The sequence below is a fragment of the Lepidochelys olivacea genome (genome assembly GCF_965140295.1).
Source record: "Lepidochelys olivacea isolate rLepOli2 genome assembly, chromosome: 11".
NCBI classification, from domain to species: domain Eukaryota; kingdom Metazoa; phylum Chordata; order Testudines; family Cheloniidae; genus Lepidochelys; species Lepidochelys olivacea.
The window spans coordinates 561298-580947 of NC_140421.1; the positions used below are offsets into that span (position 1 = coordinate 561298).

At 63.9% G+C, this 19650-nt stretch overlaps 1 protein-coding gene across 1 annotated transcript; it reads right to left on the bottom strand.

Annotated features, from left to right (window-relative positions):
- Positions 1-872: 872 nt before the first annotated feature.
- On the bottom strand, positions 873-4212 carry TMEM198 (transmembrane protein 198). The gene is made up of 4 exons (XM_084644051.1): positions 4038-4212; positions 2666-3241; positions 2032-2222; positions 873-1145 (listed from the first exon to the last, which is right to left on the bottom strand). The coding sequence occupies exons 1-4, from the start codon at positions 4198-4200 to the stop codon at positions 999-1001; spliced, it is 1077 nt and encodes a 358-aa protein (XP_084500177.1). The 5' UTR covers positions 4201-4212; the 3' UTR covers positions 873-998.
- Between the last annotated feature and the right edge of the window lie 15438 nt (positions 4213-19650).

The following is a 19650-nucleotide window of genomic DNA, read 5'->3' on the forward strand; positions in this document are numbered from 1 at the left end:
GGCCCTGGCTGGGCCCCGGGGTGACTGGAGGGCTGGTCCGTGCGGGCCCTGGCTGGGCCCCGGGGTGACTGGAGGGCTGGTCCGTGCGGGCCCTGGCTGGGCCCCGGGGTGTCTGGAGGGCTGGTCCGTGCGGGCCCTGGCTGGGCCCCGGGGTGACTGGAGGGCTGGTCCGTGCGGGCCCTGGCTGGGCCCCGGGGTGACTGGAGGGCTGGTCCGTGCGGGCCCTGGCTGGGCCCCGGGGTGACTGGAGGGCTGGTCCGTGCGGGCCCTGGCTGGGCCCCGGGGTGACTGGAGGGCTGGTCCGTGCGGGCCCTGGCTGGGCCCCGGGGTGACTGGAGGGCTGGTCCGTGCGGGCCCTGGCTGGGCCCCGGGGTGACTGGAGGGCTGGTCCGTGCGGGCCCTGGCTGGGCCCCGGGGTGACTGGAGGGCTGGTCCGTGCGGGCCCTGGCTGGGCCCCGGGGTCACTGGAGGGCTGGTCCGTGCGGGCCCTGGCTGGGCCCCGGGGTGACTGGAGGGCTGGTCCGTGCGGGCCCTGGCTGGGCCCCGGGGTGACTGGAGGGCTGGTCCGTGCGGGCCCTGGCTGGGCCCCGGGGTGACTGGAGGGCTGGTCCGTGCGGGCCCTGGCTGGGCCCCGGGGTGTCTGGAGGGCTGGTCCGTGCGGGCCCTGGCTGGGCCCCGGGGTGTCTGGAGGGCTGGTCCGTGCGGGCCCTGGCTGGGCCCCGGGGTGTCTGGAGGGCTGGTCCGTGCGGGCCCTGGCTGGGCCCCGGGGTGTCTGGAGGGCTGGTCCGTGCGGGCCCTGGCTGGGCCCCGGGGTGACTGGAGGGCTGGTCCGTGCGGGCCCTGGCTGGGCCCCGGGGTGACTGGAGGGCTGGTCCGTGCGGGCCCTGGCTGGGCCCCGGGGTGTCTGGAGGGCTGGTCCGTGCGGGCTCTGTGTGTCGGTCCAAGCTGGCCCTGAGCGGGCCCTGCTGCTGGTGTCACTAGGGGTCGGGGGGTCTGGGCTATACCCGAAGAGCTGGGCCAGAGCCCATGGTCAAGGGCACGGTAGAGCCGCAGTCATAGTCCAGGTCGACCACGGCGTGCGCACTTGTGATGAGGCTGCTCAGCGACGTACCCGTCTGCCGCTCCCGGAAGCTCTGGATGTAGCTCTGGAGGAGAGAGGAGGGAAATGGGCGCCATGTCCCCAGCCCTCCCGCTGCCACCTCAGCCCCTCTCCCCTTCCCCAGCTCTGGGTCTCTGCTGCCCATGTCTGGGGGAAGGACCAGCCAGGCTGCTGCAGTTCAGCCCTTCCCCTGCAGGTGGGGCCGCCGCTACACACCCCAGCCCACCCGCGGGGAGGGGAAGTAATTGCCCGTGTTCAGGTTGCTGCAGCCAGCTGGTTCTCCCCTGCCCGCTCTGCTCAATGGGTCCCGCTCTCTGCGGCCTGGGGCAGTGAGTGGGAGTCTGGAGAAAAGGCAGCTGTCACTGGCCCCCCCCGGGGTGGGGCCACAGGGGGAGTCTAGGCCCGGGTAACTCCCGGGGGTTGGCACAGCCCTGCTACGGCTCACTGGGAAGCTCCCTTGGCTGGCAGGCACTGGGGCTGTTTGGGGGTGTCTGATGCCTTCACACTGGGGTGCGGGACCTGGCATTCCCCCGTCAGCTGTAGCTGAGGACCGGGGATGGGAAAGCTCTCCCCACCCCCACCCCCTGAAAGTGGGGCAGGTTCAGTTCTGGTTCAGACTCTGGTCTCTGTCCAGAACCCCTGACACTGGAGGGAGAAGGCAAAGGGTCCCCAGCCGGGGTCGATGCCCATGGGGAAGTCACAGGGCAAGGAGGCTGCAGGCTGGCTCAGTCCCTCCCCCAGTTTATTGTGTTTCACTCTGCTGTAAAGATTTCTGGCAGAATGAGGCGAAGCTGCGAATGTGGAGGGCAGAGCCCACCTGGGGTGCCAGGTAAGAAGCCCACCCGTTCCCAGAGCACTGGGCTCCTGCCTCCCCCTGACCCACGCACAGCCCCAGTGCCTGGGGAGAGCTCTGCCCGGGACACGGCACTCACGGGGGAGAGCACGTCCCCGTCGAAGCGGCGCACGGGGGTTGGCTTGCGTCGGTAGCTGGGCTCGGGCAGGTGGGCCTTGTGTGGGTGGGGAGAGGGATGGGGCGGCCTCCGCTTCTTCTTCTTCTCCTTCCGCTCCTCCCGCTGCTTGATCCTCATCAGCTGCACCCGGCGCTGCTGCCGGCTGATAACCACTGCATGGCGAGATGGGGAGTGAGGGGTCTGTTCTGCACCTCCATGGCACCTGGACCCTGCAACCCCCCACCACCCGGACCCTGCAATCCCACCCTGCATGGTACCCAGACCCTGCAACCCCGTACACGCCCTGGCATCTGGAACTTGCACCGCCCCCCTGGCACCCTGCAACGCCCCCCTGGCACCTGGACCCTGCAAATCCCCCTGCCCGCAGATCCTACAACCCCCCCACTCAAAGGTACCTGGACCCTGCAACCCCACCCCACTCCACCAGCACCCGGACCCTGCAACCCCGCCCCCCGTGTCACCCCTCCAATGACTGAGAGCTGTGACTCCCTCCCCACAACACCCCCCAATCACTCAGAGCCCGTGAACCGCCCACACCACCCACCACCTCTGATCCCACCTTCCCCGTGTCCCTCGCCTGCCCGTCCCGCCGCACCTTCGGTGTGGGAGTACCCCTCGGCCGTGACTCTCCACTGCACCAGCACGCCCAGCGTGGCGAGGACGGGCCAGACGCCCAGGATGACCCAGCTGTACCAGCACATGGGCCGGGCGGGCGCCGCCTGGACGCGCTCGTAGACGTACTGCAGCAGCAGCAGCAGCTCCGTAAAGTAGTCGACGGTGACGGTCATGACGGCGCTGCCGAAGACGGCCGTGGAGAGGGTGGTGAAGAGCTTCTGCCACTGCAGGGTGAGCACGGCGCCGAGCATGCCCACGCCCAGCAGCAGCCCGATGGGGACCCACACCGTGGGTGGGTGGTAGAACTGCTCCATGGCCACCAGCGTGGCCAGCGCCAGCAGCAGCCCCAGCAGCAGCCCCACCATGAAGAGCCCAACGCTGCGCACCAGCATGGTGACCAGCCCGCACAGCGCCCCGATGCCCAGCCCGATGCCCACCGAGGCCTCCACGCTCAGCTGCGTGTCCAGCACCCGCTCCTTGTAGCACAGCATGAAGATGACGATGGAGCCAAACATCAGCCCGGTCAGGAACATGATGGCCTTGAAGCAGCGGTAGCCTAGGGAGAGCCGGGCTGGTCACTGCCCGGCCAGTGGGGACGTAGCGTTGGCAGGAGCCCCCCGAAGGCAGGGGGGCTCCTGCTGGGGGGGCAGCGCCAGGGTTTGCCGCAGGCAGCCTTGGCGCAGCACAGATGCGCTCGGCCAGAGATGCTGGCTGCGGCTCGGCGGCGTTAAACACCGCGTGACGGCCTGGCTGACGAGCCGGCGGCTTTCAGCACGTGATAAAATGACACCACATGGAGAATTACGTCGAGTCCATGGCAGAACGAATTCCCACTCCCGGGCCCTCGTGGGCAATGCCCATCACTGTGGTGCCCGAACCCCTGAGCTCTGAGGGTCAGACTGGAGCCTCAGCTGGGCGTTGCTGCCCTGGCCCTGCCCCCAGCCCCAGGCTCCTCTCCCCCAACTCAGCCTCAGCCCCATCCGCTCGCTCTCCCGGGCTGTGGGGAGGAACACAGGCTGGGAGCCAGGGGCCCCGGGCTTGCTCTCCGGCTCCGGGAGGGCACAGAGAAGTGGGCTCAAGTGGGCCCGAGCAGCATGGCTGGGCACCAGGACTTCTCACTTCTGCCACTGACTCGCTGTAAGCTGGAGGGAGGCCGGCCCCACCCCTGCGCCTCAGTGTCCCCACATGTACAGGGGACGGAAGGGCTGCAAAGCATGCCGCTTATTGCTGCCACTCTCTGGCCGGCCCTCCCCGTCACCCTCGCTCTCCGAGCCCCCATCTCGTGCCCCGCTCCCCACACTCCCTGCCCCTGCTGCACGCCGAGGCGGCCCGCCCGGCCCCGCCCAACTCACCGAAGAAGCAGTAGATGATCCCGAAGACGCAGCACATGGCGCACACGACCGAGGGCACCACCTGGTACCGGCGCTCGAGCTGCTGCTGGCAGCTGAGCCCCCACTCCTGCCCGGTGTCGTGCGGCAGCAGCTTGAACCGCAGCGTCTGCACAGTTGAAGTCATGGCTCGCGGCGCTCCTGGCGGGGGTCAGATGCCCCACGCCCCCCCCACTCCCCACAGGCCGCGCTGCACCCAGGAGCCTCCTGCAGCTGGTGAGAGGACAGAGCGACAGGGGAGGGGGTAAGAGCTAGCCTGCCCCGAGCACCCAGCGCCTGCCGGCCCCACGCAGCACCCACCTCCGTAGCAAGAACTGCAGGCTGGCTGCCCGCCCCAGAGCCCCCCTGATCCCCGCAGTGCGGGGAGCTCAGCTGCACACCGCCCCCGCCCCCCATGCCTGGTGTCCTCGCAGGTCGTGGGACAGAGCGGGACCCTGTGATGGCACCAGGGGAGCTAGGCTGGAGCAGGGAGGCAGCCCTGGAGTGGCTGTGGGGAGGAAGGCTCAGGGACCAGTGGGCTCTGACAGGAGCTGGGGGAGGCTATGGGAAGGGGGCTTGGGATGGGAACCCAGGGGGCGCTTCCTGATGGGGGCCCAGCCCAGGGCTCCCAGCAGAGGTGCGAGGAACCCCCCTGCATCCAGGCAGGCAGGAGACAGGGGCCCCTGGAAGGGAGACTGCAGGGATGGCTTTGCCATACTGTAGCGTGTGTAAAAGGCTAGTTAGCGTGAGAGAGCCATTTGCCCTGCGTTGGAGGGAGGGGGCAGGGAGGGTCATGGAGCAACTTCCCGGGTGTCTGAGGCGGGGGGACTGCGGCTGGCCATGGAGCGGCTCCCCCAGTGTCTGTGTGGGGGTGGGGAGGACCATGAAGCAGCTCCCCCAGTGTCTGTGGGGGGACTGGGGCCGGGGATGGCCACGGAGCAGCTCCACCAGTGTCTGGGAGGGGACTGGGGCTGGAGAGGCGATGGAGGGCAACTGGGGCTCAGGAAAGTCAATAAAGGGCTGTTTTGTTTTGGTCCTATTGGCTCCCCCAGAAGTGAAGGGTTGTTAGTTTGGCTCAAGGGCCAAACTACTCTGAGAGTAGGGAAACTGAGGCCATAATTGCCTCACTACAAGAGCAAGATGTAAACCAGAAGGGAAACTGAGGCAGCAATGCTGGCAAGGTAAGAACTGTTACAGGTGCTAACCCCCTCAAGAACCCAACTCAAAGCCTGGGCACTAACCCAGAGGCTTTGATACAGAGAGATCTCCAGCCTGACCCAACAGCACCGCCCTGCACAGAGAGAACCCAACCCGAACGGACAGGACTCACTGCGCCTGGCGGCACTGATCCGAGAGAAGGCAGCCACAGGGCGCTAACCGAGCAAGCCCACATCACAGCACCGCCCCACAGGACTCCAGGCCAGACGGGACCTCGGAGCGCTAGTCGGACCTCCCGCGAAGCCCCGGCCAGAGGATTTTACCCAGCCACCGCCACACTGCGCCCAGTAACTTGTGTTCAGCCATGGCATCCCCCCGAAGGGCCCCAGGGTGGATGGGAAGCCTTCAAGCAAAGGGGAATCCACGGGTGAAGCACCTGCATGGTTAAACATCGGGACCTTATTTCTAATTGGGATTTGTCCAGCTGCAGTGTCCAGCCGGGGGCTCTGGTTCTGGACGTCTCTGCCAGACTGAAGAGCCCTTAGTGCTGCAGCTAAGCCAGCTGGCTGGGGATGCCATGCCGCGGCTGAGCTGGGTGGCCGGGGGCGAGGGGTGCCGTGCCGCGGCTGAGCTGGGTAGCCGGGGGCGAGGGGTGCCGTGCCGCGGCTGAGCTGGGTGGCCGGGGGCGAGGGGTGCCGTGCCGCGGTGGAGCTGGGTGGCCGGGGGCGAGGGGTGCCGTGCCCCGGCTGAGCTGGGTGGCCGGGGGCGACGGGTGCCGTGCCGCGGCTGAGCTGGGTGGCCGGGGGCAAGGGGTGCCATGCCGCGGCGGAGCTGGGTGGCCGGGGGCGAGGGGTGCCGTGCCGCGGTTGAGCTGGGTGGCCGGGGCTGAGGGGTGCCGTGTCGCGGCTGACCTGGGTGGCCGGGGGCAAGGGGTGCCCTGCCGTGGCTGAGCTGGGTGGCCGGGGGCGAGGGGTGCCGTGCCACGGTTGAGCTTGGTGGCCGGGGGCGAGGGGTGCTGTGCCGCGGTAGAGCTGGCCGGCCGGGGGCGAGGGGTGCTGTGTCGCGGCGGAGCTGGGTGGCTGGGGGCGAGGGGTGCCGTGCCGCGGCTGAGCTGGGTGGCCAGGGCTGAGGGGTGCCGTGCCGCGGCTGACCTGGGTGGCCGGGGGCAAGGGGTGCCGTGCCGCGGCTGAGCTGGCCGGCCGGGGGCGAGGGGTGCCGTGCCGCGGTGGAGCTGGCTGGCCGGGGGCGAGGGGTGCTGTGTCGCGGCGGAGCTGGGTGGCTGGGGGCGAGGGGTGCCGTGCCGCGGCTGACCTGGGTGGTCGGGGGCGAGGGGTGCCGTGCCGCGGTGGAGCTGGGTGGCCGGGGCTGAGGGGTGCCGTGCCGTGGCGGAGCTGGGTGGCCGGGGGTGAGGGATGCCGTGCCGCAGCTGAGCTGGGTGGCCGGGGCTGAGGGGTGCCGTGCCGCGGCTGAGCTGGGTGGCCGGGGGTGAGGGGTGCCGTGTCGCGGCTGAGCTGGGTGGCCGGGGCTGAGGGGTGCCGTGCCGCGGCTGAGCTGGGTGGCCGGGGCTGAGGGGTGCCGTGCCGCGGCAGAGCTGGGTGGCCGGGGCTGAGGGGTGCTGTGCCGCGGTTGAGCTGGCCGGCCGGGGGCAAGGGGTGCCCTGCCGCGGCTGAGCTGGGTGGCCGGGAGCGAGGGGTGCCGTGCCACGGCAGAGCTGGGTGGCCGGGGGTGAGGGGTGCCGTGTTGCGGCTGAGCTGGGTGGCCGGGGGTGAGGGGTGCCGTGCCGCGGCAGAGCTGGGTGGCCGGGGGCGAGGGGTGCCGTGCCGCGGCTGAGCTGGGTGGCCGGGGGCGAGGGGTGCCGTGTTGCGGCTGAGCTGGGTGGCCGGGGGTGAGGGGTGCCGTGCCGCGGCAGAGCTGGGTGGCCGGGGGTGAGGGGTGCCGTGCCGCGGCAGAGCTGGGTGGCCGGGGCTGAGGGGTGCTGTGCCGCGGTTGAGCTGGGTGGCCGGGGGTGAGGGGTGCCGTCTTGCGGCTGAGCTGGGTGGCCGGGGACGAGGGGTGCCGTGCCGCGGCTGAGCTGGGTGGCCGGGGGCGAGGGGTGCCGTGCCGCGGCAGAGCTGGGTGGCCGGGGCTGAGGGGTGCCGTGCCGCGGCTGAGCTGGGTGGCCGGGGGCGAGGGGTGCCGTGCCGCGGCTGAGCTGGGTGGCCGGGGCTGAGGGGTGCCGTGCCGCGGCAGAGCTGGGTGGCCGGGGCTGAGGGGTGCTGTGCCGCGGTTGAGCTGGCCGGCCGGGGGCGAGGGGTGCCCTGCCGCGGCTGAGCTGGGTGGCCGGGAGCGAGGGGTGCCGTGCCGCGGCAGAGCTGGGTGGCCGGGGGCGAGGGATGCCGTGTTGCGGCTGAGCTGGGTGGCCGGGGGTGAGGGGTGCCGTGCCGCGGCAGAGCTGGGTGGCCGGGGGTGAGGGGTGCCGTGCCGCGGCTGAGCTGGGTGGCCGGGGGCGAGGGGTGCCGTGTTGCGGCTGAGCTGGGTGGCCGGGGGTGAGGGGTGCCGTGCCGCGGCAGAGCTGGGTGGCCGGGGGTGAGGGGTGCCGTGCTGCGGCAGAGCTGGGTGGCCGGGGCTGAGGGGTGCTGTGCCGCGGTTGAGCTGGGTGGCCGGGGGTGAGGGGTGCCGTCTTGCGGCTGAGCTGGGTGGCTGGGGGCGAGGGGTGCCGTGCCGCGGCTGAGCTGGGTGGCTGGGGACGAGGGGTGCCGTGCCGCGGCTGAGCTGGGTGGCCGGGGGCGAGGGGTGCCGTGCCGCGGCAGAGCTGGGTGGCCGGGGCTGAGGGGTGCCGTGCCGCGGCTGAGCTGAGTGGCCGGGGGCGAGGGGTGCCGTGCCGCGGCAGAGCTGGGTGGCCGGGGCTGAGGGGTGCCGTGCCGCGGCTGAGCTGGGTGGCCGGGGCTGAGGGGTGCTGTGCCGCGGTTGAGCTGGCCGGCCGGGGGCGAGGGGTGCCCAGCGTGGCAGGGACTTGGGCTGCTCTCAGGGTCTGGGTTCACTGCACCGTGCGCCCCTCGCCGCCCTCCCGCAAGGGGGCCTGGCTGTGGGGCCAGCTCAGGGGCGCTGGGGCCGGGCAGCCTCCGGCAGCAGGAGGGTCCCGCAGACGCCGGCTCGGGCCGGCTCCCCAGGACGGGCAGGGCCCTGGAGTGACCCCTCCTGGCTGGGGATCCCCGGGCCACGGGCGGGGTGTGGGGGGAGCCCCACTGCCGGCTCGCTGCCACCCATTGGTGCGCTCGCTGTCCCTAAGGGAGGCAAGACACTTGCTGATTGGCTGCAGGGAAACTACCCACCAGCTGCGTGCTCTGCTACCGCCTCTTGTTACATACCCCCCCGGCCCCCCCGCCCCCTTCCTGCCCCACCTGCCCCCCCAGCCCCGCCCCTCCACCTGCCCCCACCCTACCTCTCCCCTGGCCCCCCAGCCCCCTTCCCGCCCCGTCTGCCCCCTGCCTATTCCCCCAGCCCTGCCCCTCCTCCTGCTCCCACCCTACTTTCCACCCCGGCCCCCCCCCCTTCCCGCCCCGTCTGCCCCCTGCCTATTCCCCCAGCCCTGCCCCTCCACCTGCCCCCCCACCTACCCCCGGCCCCCCAGCCCCCTTCCCGCCTCGCCTGCCCCCTGCCTATTCCCCCAGCCCTGCCCCTCCTCCTGCTCCCACCCTACCTCCCCCCCGGGCCCCCCGCCCCCTTCCTGCCCCACCTGCCCCCCCAGCCCCGCCTGCCCCCCAAGCCCTGCCCCTCCACCTCCCCCCACCCTACCTCCCCCCGAGGCCTCACAGCCCCAGCTGGCAGTGCCCCTTCTCCCTCGGCCCCCTCCCTGACCTGCCTCCCCCTCAGCACTGCCCCCCCAGCCCCGCCTGCCCCCCAAGACCTGCCTACTACCCCAGCCCTGCCCCTCCACCTCCCCCCCACAGCCCTGCCTGACCGGTCCCCTGGCCCCCCAGCATCCCTTCTTGCCCTAGAATCATAGAATCATAGAATATCAGGGTTGGAAGGGACCCCAGAAGGTCATCTAGTCCAACCCCCTGCTCGAAGCAGGACCAATTCCCAGTTAAATCATCCCAGCCAGGGCTTTGTCAAGCCTGACCTTAAAAACCTCTAAGGAAGGAGATTCTACCACCTCCCTAGGTAACGCATTCCAGTGTTTCACCACCCTCTTAGTGAAAAAGTTTTTCCTAATATCCAATCTAAACCTCCCCCACTGCAACTTGAGACCATTACTCCTCGTTCTGTCATCTGCTACCATTGAGAACAGTCTAGAGCCATCCTCTTTGGAACCCCCTTTCAGGTAGTTGAAAGCAGCTATCAAATCCCCCCTCATTCTTCTCTTCTGCAGGCTAAACAATCCCAGCTCCCTCAGCCTCTCCTCATAACTCATGTGTTCCAGTCCCCTAATCATTTTTGTTGCCCTTCGCTGGACTCTCTCCAATTTATCCACATCTTTCTTGAAGTGTGGGGCCCAAAACTGGACACAGTACTCCAGATGAGGCCTCACCAATGTCGAATAGAGGGGGATGATCACGTCCCTCGATCTGCTCGCTATGCCCCTACTTATACATCCCAAAATGCCATTGGCCTTCTTGGCAACAAGGGCACACTGCTGACTCATATCCAGCTTCTCGTCCACTGTCACCCCTAGGTCCTTTTCCGCAGAACTGCTGCCTAGCCATTCGGTCCCTAGTCTGTAGCTGTGCATTGGGTTCTTCCATCCTAAGTGCAGGACCCTGCACTTATCCTTATTGAACCTCATCAGATTTCTTTTGGCCCAATCCTCCAATTTGTCTTGGTCCTTCTGTATCCTATCCCTCCCCTCCAGCGTATCTACCACTCCTCCCAGTTTAGTATCATCCGCAAATTTGCTGAGAGTGCAATCCACACCATCCTCCAGATCATTTATGAAGATATTGAACAAAACCGGCCCCAGGACCGACCCTTGGGGCACTCCACTTGATACCGGCTGCCAACTAGACATGGAGCCATTGATCACTACCCGTTGAGCCCGACAATCTAGCCAGCTTTCTACCCACCTTATAGTGCATTCATCCAGCCCATACTTTCTTAACTTGCTGACAAGAATACTGTGGGAGACCGTGTCAAAAGCTTTGCTAAAGTCAAGAAACAATACATCCACTGCTTTCCCTTCATCCACAGAACCAGTAATCTCATCATAAAAGGCGATTAGATTAGTCAGGCATGACCTTCCCTTGGTGAATCCATGCTGGCTGTTCCTGATCACTTTCCTCTCATGCAAGTGCTTCAGGATTGATTCTTTGAGGACCTGCTCCATGATTTTTCCAGGGACTGAGGTGAGGCTGACTGGCCTGCCTGCCCCCTGCCTATTACAGCAGCTCTTCCCCTCCTCCTGCCCCCCAGCCTTGCCTAGCCGCACCTTCCCCCCAGGTCTGCCCATTGGTGTCCTTGCCCCCGCATCTGCCCTGCCAGATGCCCCCATCCAGCCCTGCCTGGTGATGCTCCTCCGCCCCTCCCGGGCCCCACCTGGCAGCCTCTCTGGTATTCTAGCCCGAGACTCCCCATCCACACGCAGCTCTGCTGATGCTCCTCAGTACTGACCCACACCCCTAACATTATACAGTGTGGATCTGATCAGAGGTTAGGGAATTGGGGGAGCAGCCTTGCTGCCTCCCCAACCCCCCGCCCGACGGGGCTGCCAGGCGGGGCTGCCAGGCGGGGCTGGGGGGCAGCCCCTCTGCACCTGTGCAAGTCTGGGGCTCCAAACCATCAGGAGAAGTTTCCCACAGGGACAGGGCTGAGCACAGGTGCAGGTCCACCTCCGCTAGGGTAGGCACCAGTGCTGCAGCAAAGGGAAAGGAAACTGAAACGCCCGTGGTCTCATCCTGGCCTGGCGAAAGGCTGAGCTCCGGCTGGAGCAGGCACCAGCTGGGAGACAGGTGCTGACTCCGAGCACCCCCCTCACACACACAGGGGGAGAGGCGATTTGCTGGCTGGCAGTTCCATGCCCTGAAATCCAGGCGCTGCTGATACCTAAGGGCCTCCATGACAGGACCTTCGCTATCTCCAGTCCCCGAAAGGCCCCAGCACTGAATCTTCTCAGGTTCTGCTGCATGCACTTCGCTTTGTTACGTTTCCAGCCCTGTAAATAGTCTGTTGGTGACGGAGTTTAATGTTGGCCTTTGCTGGAGGATGGAAACCGTCGAGAGCTATATTGTGTACGGCTCCTGGAACAGTCCCTCCTTGCACCCCGCCCAAGTCCCATTACCCCTGTAACAAACAGGGATAACCTCAGAGCAGGGACTCCCAGCGCCCTTGGAGCCCCCGGCTTGCCTCTGCCCCCGCCACCGGATCTGACCACAGGGTGTCACGGCGTCCCCGGGCGATGCTCTGGGACTGCTCCCCACGAAGCCAGGCAGGGCTCTGGGGAAGTCTCCTCTCGGGGAGCAGCCTGTCTGCAGGACACACAGCTCCCCCGGCTCCACCTTCCCGGGTCTGACCTCGGAGCCTGCAGCCTCCTCTGCCCCTCCGTGCGCTTCCCACAGCCAGTCCGCCCAGGCGGGGTCCTGGGGAAGCCAGAGGGTCCTGCCCCCCAACTCCGCAGTCACACCTGACTCTCAGCCAGCCAGTAACACAGAAGGTTTATTAGACGACAGGAACATGGTCTAACACAGAGCTTGTAGGTGCAGAGAACAGGACCCCTCAGCTGGGTCCATTTTGGGGGGCAGTGAGCCAGACAACCACGTCTGCACTTCACTCCATGTCTCCAGCCAGCCCCAAACAAAACTCCCTCCAGCCCCTCCTCCTCTGGGCTTTGTCCCTTTCCCCGACCAGGAGGTCACCAGATTCCTTTGTTCTCCAACCCTTTAGCAGGAAACAGGGTGTTGGCCATTCTCTGTGTCCAGACCCCTGCACACACCTGCCCTCTAGGGCTCTCCAACGATCATACACCCTTATCGCACCACCTAGATACTTAAGAACTGCCTAGGGGAAACTGAGGCACCCCCACACTATTCAAAGGAAACATTAAGAACAGTCCCACTTTGTCACACAGGGGCACTGCCTTTCTCCGATCCAGGGTCACAGGGGAGGCGAGGAGCTCACTCCTGGGGACAGGGGGGAGCCCTGTTCCCGGGAAAGGAATGGGAACACACCCCTCACTTGGAACATGCACAGCTGGGCTGGACTAGCCACTAAAGGGAGAGAAGGTCCTGTCCTGGACGAGGGGCTGAGCTAGCTGAAACCAAACAAGTCCTGGTGTCTGCAATTCCCATCTAGCTCCCTGGGGCAGGGCCAGGAGTGAATTTGTGTCTTGGAGCTTCACAGACCATGTCTGCAGCCTCCTGACAGCTGCCTCATGTGATTGCACAGCTGGCCGCAGTGATGGTAGTTGACTGACCCTTCTGTGGTGCTCTGTGACGTTATTGACATGAACTGGGACCGTATAGATCGTTGCAACCAAGGTCCTGTAGTGGCACCAAATCTTGTATAAAGGGGGTCAAATGAGGTGTCTAAGACGAGGTGATGGTTGGCTGGTTAGGATGATGCTGTCTACATGTGTGTATCATTTTTGTAGTTGAAGTTATGAATATTGGCTCTGTACTGTCTGTAGTTCAAACTTATGCTCTGCTTCTGGGTGATACCCCAGACAAGTTGAAGTGAGCTGTAGCTCACGAAAGCTCATGCTCAAACAAATTGGTTAGTCCCTAAGGTGCCACAAGTCCTCCTGTTCTTTTTGCAGATACAGACTAACACGGCTGTTACTCTGAAACCAGACAAGTTGGGGTCAGCTCTGCCTAGCCTGCTGGATGGCCCATTAGGGACCATCAGTGACACAACTGACCCACTGAGAGAAGGCAGACACGCCTGGGGACTCAGCCAGGTGTGCAGGGACCTGCCTAGGGACAGGACTCTGAGGTGTTTCCAGGCCATGGGATGGGCAGCTTGTCCTTAGGACAAAGAAAGAGGCCACATGGCAAGAGACTTACAAAAGCTGCTGCAGCTCCTCCATCTTGTCTTCAGTCCTGCTTCCGACCTCTGGAGGGACTTGGCTACACTGAAGCTTTGAACCAGGGACCGAAGGACCCATCCCAGCTGGGGATGTTCTCCAGAGACTTGATTTGAACCTGCCGTTTATTCCATCCCTGCTACAAGCCTGAACCAAGAGCTTTGCCGTTACTGTATGTCACTGAGTCCATTTCACCAATTCTGGCTCTCATAGAATCCTAGAATATCAGGGTTGGAAGGGACCTCAGAAGTTCATCTCGTCCAACCCCCTGCTCAAAGCAGGACCAATCCCAACTAAATCATCTCTATCTTTTTCCTTTTATGAAGAAACCTTTAGATTTTAGATTCTAAAGGATTGGCATGATTTGTGGGTGAGATCTGACTTGTATATTGACCTGGGTCTGGGGCTTGGTCCTTTGGGATCGAGAGAACCTTTGTTCTTTTACTGGGGTATTCGTTTTTGTAACCATTCGTCCCCATAACAAGTGGCCCTGGTGGGGATACTGGGAAACTTGAGTGTCTAAGGGAATTGCTTGTGTGACTTGTGGTTACCCAGTGGGGTAAAACCAAAGTCCTCTCTGTCTGGCTGGTTGGCTTTGCCGTAGAGGTGGAAAAACCCCAGCCTGGGGCTGTGACTGCCCTGCGTGAAGCAGTTGGTCCTGAATTGGCCCCTCTCCGTGGGGTCCCGCCAGAACCCGCCTCGTTACAGGCTCTGACGGGGATTATGCTCCAGGCTCATGCAGCGTGAGCCCTGTGCCATCTCCGGCACTGCGGGCAGTAGAATGCTATGTTCCTTCGACGGACCAGCGATAGCAGCTTAGATACCAGACACCAGGCGTGACAGATGGACGGACGAACCCCTGGGAAAAGGGATGCTCCTCGCAGGGGAACAGAAACTTTGCACTGATGATGTGTGGTAAAGGTTTTCTGTGGGCCAGCCCCTCCTAGAGCATGGCTCCGGAGCGCTAGCTTGGAAGAGCTCTCCGATGTCTCGGCCGCTCTCGGCAGAGGGTGCTGTGGAGAATGGTGCAGGTAATGATGGCAGGATGGATCTGTGGAAGGGAATCATCCGAGCTTCATCCTCTCCCAGCCCTGGAGATTACACTGGCAGCCTGCAGCAAAGCTGTTAATGAGAGCTTTGGGTGGATGTGACGAAGTGGGACTGTTCTTTATGTTCTCTCTGAATACTTTGTGGGTGCCTCAGTTTCCCCTAAGCATTTCTTAAGTATCTAGGTGGTGGGGTAAGCTGTGCGAATTTTTCCGGAGCCCTAGGGGGCCAATGTGACGGTGTCTGCACAGAGAAAGGCCAGTGCCCTGTCTCCTGGCAACTGATGGCCTGGGCCCCTCCTCTGCAAAGGTGCCAACTAAAAGTCTTGGAGAACAAAGAGATCAGGTGACCTTCTGGCCCAGGAAAAAGACAAAGGCTGGAGGAGGAGCCAGAGGGAGGCTGGGGGAGATGGCTGGAAAGAGCTGGGGTGGAGAGTGGGTTGGGGAAATGGAGGGAGGGCCAGATGGGCCTCTGGCCTCCCTGCCCCCTGAAGATGGACCTGACTGAGGGGTCCCGTTCTCTGTACCTACAAGCTCTGTTTTAGACCATGTTCCTGTCGTCTAATAAACCTTCTGTTTTACTGGCTGGCTGAGAGTCCTGTCTGATTGTGGAGTTGGGGGGCAGGAACCTCTGGCTTCCCCAGGAGCCCCGGCTGTGCGGACTCACGGTGGGAAGCGCACAGAGGGGCAGAGGATGCTGAATGCTCCGAGGTCGGACCCAGGAAGGTGGAAGCTATGTGAGCTTTTTGCCCTGGAGACAGTCTGGAAGAGGAAGTTCCCCCAGAGCCCTGACTGGCTTTGTAGGGAGTAGTTTCAGAGCATCGCCTGGGGACTCCAAGACAACTGGTGGCAGCAGTGGGATCTACTGCACCCCGTGGACGGCGCTTCCTGCAGTAAGTGACTGGGGAACAGTAAAACGAAGGGGGATTGACGGGGATCAGGCATGCTGAAGATTCAGAGAGAGACGGTTTCAGGGGGCAGTTAACCCCTGGGAGTGTGTGGCCAGTGAGAAGGACTTTTGCAGTAACAGGGTCCCCCGGGGGATTGCAGCGAGCGGTCCCAGGGGCAGAGGAGTCTGCAGCTTGACCCTGGCAAAGAGGTGATGACCTCGAGAAGGGCTGGCACACTAGGGGTTCTCCCTGGAAACCGTGGGGAGCTAAGAGCACACAGGCCTGTGAGTCCACAACAACTTGGGAACAGCGGAGTGATGGCCTGTCACCATCTCCTTAAGAAGGACATTGTAACCCTGTGCAGAAAGAGAGCGTTATTCATTGGAAAGTTCACCAAAGCACAGTTCATCGTGCAGCTGAAGAACAATGACCACTCTAAGGAGCAGATTCCTGACCCAAATGGGGCTACAGCAGGATCTGGGAGCAGCTGGAGCGGTAGCCAGGCATCCCCAAGACTCCTGTCCCCGACCAGACGGGGGTCTTCACGATCGGGTTCCCCATCGGGGGATCGGAGATGGACGGGATTGAAGCTGAGTCCGAGAGAGCAAGAGGACCGTGGGAGACAGCGAGAGCCCGAGAAAGAGCTGCAGAAGCAGCATGAACTGGCGGTGGGGGAGCGGAGAGGCCTAGGGGACCTCCCCGGGGTGAGTGGGGATAGACCCCGGGGGGCCAGTTCCACAGGGAACCTCGAGACTAAATTGCTTTGAGCAGGCTGGCAATTTGAACCAGGGGGACCCTGCGGAAAAGCCCCGGTGTCTAGCTCCCTTGCTGGGTCCCAAGGCCATAGACTCCATCAGCCAGATGGGTGGGGAGGTGGACAGGCTCCCACTCCCGACCCCAACCTATATCTCTGTGTGGAGTCTCCTGGGGTCAGGCCCCTTGGACCCACAGTGGGAGCGGAAGGTGGTGGACAATGGGGAGACATTCCGGGGGTGGCCAAGGTCAAGATGGGGGCTCTTAACCAAGAGAGCTCAAATCACAGCCCTTCAAACTGGACCGCTGGGAGAAGACCCGATCTTAGTTTGAACCCCAGGGGTTTTGGGATGGCAAGAGCACGGGCTGCATAAACCTTCCCAAAGGTGGCCTGCAAGTGTCATCAAGCACACCCAACCTAAGAGAGGGCGTGAAACAGGAAGGGCCTGGTGTAACGCCCACCAAGGAATGGGAGAGATGCTGGGGCATCCATGGGAGCGTTGGTGGGTTCGAACTTCCCCAGGTCACCAGCTAAGGTGACCCCGCTCAGTTCAGCCTCAAAGGGGGGAGAGATGTGACAAAACGGGACTGTTATTAATGTTCTCTCTCAATACTGTGTGAGTGCCTCAGTTTCCCCTATGCATTTCTTAAGTCTCTAGGTGGTGGGGTAAGCTGTGTGATTGTTGTAGAGCCCTAGAGGGCCAGTGTGAGGCTGTCTAGGCAGAGAATGGCAGACACCCTGTCTCCTGGCCACTGATGGCATGGGCCCCTCATCTGCAAAGGTGCCAACTGAAGGGGTTGGAGAACAAAGAGATCAGGTGATCTCCTGGCCCAGGAAAAAGACAAAGCCTGGAGGAGGAGCCAGAGGGAGGCTGGGGGAGATAGCTGGAGAGAGTTGGGGTGGAGAGTGGGCTGGGGAAATGGAGGGAGGCCCAGATGGCCTCTGGCCTCCCTGCCCCCTGAAGATGGACCTGACTGAGGGGTCCTGTTCTCTGTACCTACAAGCTCTGTGTTAGACCATGTTCCTGTTGTCTAATAAGCCTTCTGTTTTACTGGCTGGCTGAGAGTCCTCTCTGACTGCAGAGTTGGGGGGCAGGACCCTCTGGCCCCCCCAGGACCCTGCCTGGGCGGACTCACTGTGGGAAGCGCACGGAGGGGCAGAGGATGCTGAATGCTCCGAGGTCAGACCCAGGAAGGTGGAAGCCGTGGAAGCTTCTTGCCCTGCAGACAGCCTGCTCCCAGAGAGGAGGCTTCCCGAGTCCTGGCTGGCTTTGTGGGGAGCAGTTCCAGAGCATCGCCCGGGGACGCCGGGGCAGTATCTAATCACAGAGTGCCCTGGGGAAGCGGCCATGCATGGGCCAGCTGCAGCCCAGGGACCACAGGCTGCTCCCTGGGAGAGGGAGGAGGCCCACAGCTGATGCTGCAGGGTGGAGCTGTGGCCCCTCAGGCTCTGAGGCCCCAGTGGGTGACCAGGGTACGTGATTGAAAACGGGCTCCCCGGGGGCCAGCCACTCAGCGTATTAAGCTGAGGCCCTTCAGTCAGTTCCGTGGCTGAGGGGAGGCGGGAGCCGCTCTGGGGTGGGCCAGCTGTGGCCACTCCCCTGTCTCTGCTCAGCAGCATTCACACCTGCTGGTGGCCTGCCACGCCACGTGGGAGAGGAGTCCTTCTCTCTGCTCCATGCCTGCCGAGCCCCAGAGGGCAGGGCAGGAGCCTAGGGAACCAGGTACAGTGTAGATGGTGGCCCCAGCCTTGAGGCTGGACAGCAAGGGCTTGTTGCGGCTCCTATCGCAAGGTCCAGCATTGGGGACTGGCTGGCTCGGGCGTTTGCCCCTGCTCTGTGCCTGGCCCCAGGCTGGGAGTGATTGAAAGTCCCTCCTGTATCTGACAGCACAGGGCCAGCCTCCTGGCAGGAAGAGGGGCACTTCTGAAACCTGGGGGTCCCTGTGGCCACAAGGACCCAGAGGCTGTGAACTGCCAGCAGCAGACAATTCCCCTTCACCAGCCGCCTTTCAGTGTGTGCTGTTCTCCACCCGACCCAGGCCAGCTGAGCCCTGGGACTGCCGGAGTCAGGAGCACGGGATACGCAGAGACGGGAGCCATGACTGCGCCTACTCCTGCCAGCAGTGCCACTGGCCTGCCCTCTCTTGGACCAGCAAGGGGCTGGGCTTGCATGTTTCAGCACTAGAAAGTCGGGAAGGGATAGCACCCAGATTCCCACGCCTCCCTGGCTCGGCCCTTCGCGTGCCTGCATCATTGCAATTGAGGCTCTAATTACAGGGCCCAGGCTCATTCTCAGTCAGTGCAAACATCCCACCCCAACCTGCCCCGTTCCACGCCACACGGTTCCAGGCCCCCGTCTTGCTCACACCACTGGGACTCTGGCTTCCCCTTTCCAACACCATGTCACTCCACTGCCCCATCGCACGCCATCCCAACCTGCCCCCCCGCCCCCCAGCACATGCTCCAGCCCCACCCCAGCCATGCTGCCCTGCCCTGCCCTGTCCCACCCACCCACGCAGACAATACTATGCCATATTCCGTCCTAACCCACTGGACTCCTCCCCACCTTGTCCCACCCCCTACCGACCTGCACCACCCTCTCCTGCCCCATCCAAGCCCACTCTGCTCTGCTCACTCCACCCAGCGCAGACATGCGCTGCCCATCCCGGTCCCAGGCTTTCTGCCCTTGCCCACACGTGCCCCCAAAGCTCCAGTGTCCTGCCCCACACTCCCCTTTCTGCCCCATACCACATCATGCTCTCTGCCCCATTCAGTCCCAGGGCCTCCCCTCTCCATCCCCATACCCCGCCTCCCCCATCCCATCCCATCCTGCCACTTGACAATGTCTCATTTGTTTCCAGCATCCAGGTGCACCCTCAGGATGTTCCCAGAAGGCAGGAAGCTACGGCAAGGATGGGTGTTGCTAGGATACTGTGCTGCAAAGCCTTCTGGAGAGGGCTCCTCCTCTCTTTGTCTGGCTAGGAGGGGTCTCTGGAGGGAAGGCCTCTTACTGCCAGAGGGTCCCAGTCACACTCAAGTGTGCACCGAAAGGAGCAGGATGGGAGCCCCGTTACCCCACGGGCAGTGTCCCCCACTATCCATCTGCTCCCACCTGGGGCTGCTGGCTGGACTCCCGCTGCCCCTTTGGGCCCTGGAGCCTTCCTAGAACGGAGCGGAGAACCACTCACCCTGGCGTTTTCCAGGCCTGGGCCGGAGCACAGAGACTGATGGAGCCATGACCCCAAAGGTGCTTACGTGCTCTCTGAACCCCAAACACTCATCGGAAGCCAAGGCCATGGGCTGGTGAGGTGCAGAGAAATTACTACTGCCCCACCTGGTCACTCCATCCACCCTGCCATCCCTCCTCCCCCCATACCAGGGCAGCTATCCCCATCCACCCCTGCCACCCCAACACCAGGGCAGCTATCCCCATCCACCCCTGCCACCCCCACACCAGGGCAGCTATCCCCATCCACCCCTGCCACCCCCACACCAGGACAGCTATCCCCGTCCATCCCTGACACCCCCATACCAGCACAGCTATCCCCATCTATCCCTGACACCCTACACCACACCACCCATACTGGGATAGCTGACCTCAGAGATTCCTGGGGAAGGCAGAGGGCCCTGCACCCCAACTCTGCAGTCAGACGTGACTCTCAACAAGCGTAAATTGGAAGGTTTATTAGTTGACAGGATCACAGAATAGAACAGAAATCGGTGACTTTCAGCCAAGTCCATCTTGGCCTGGACTCCC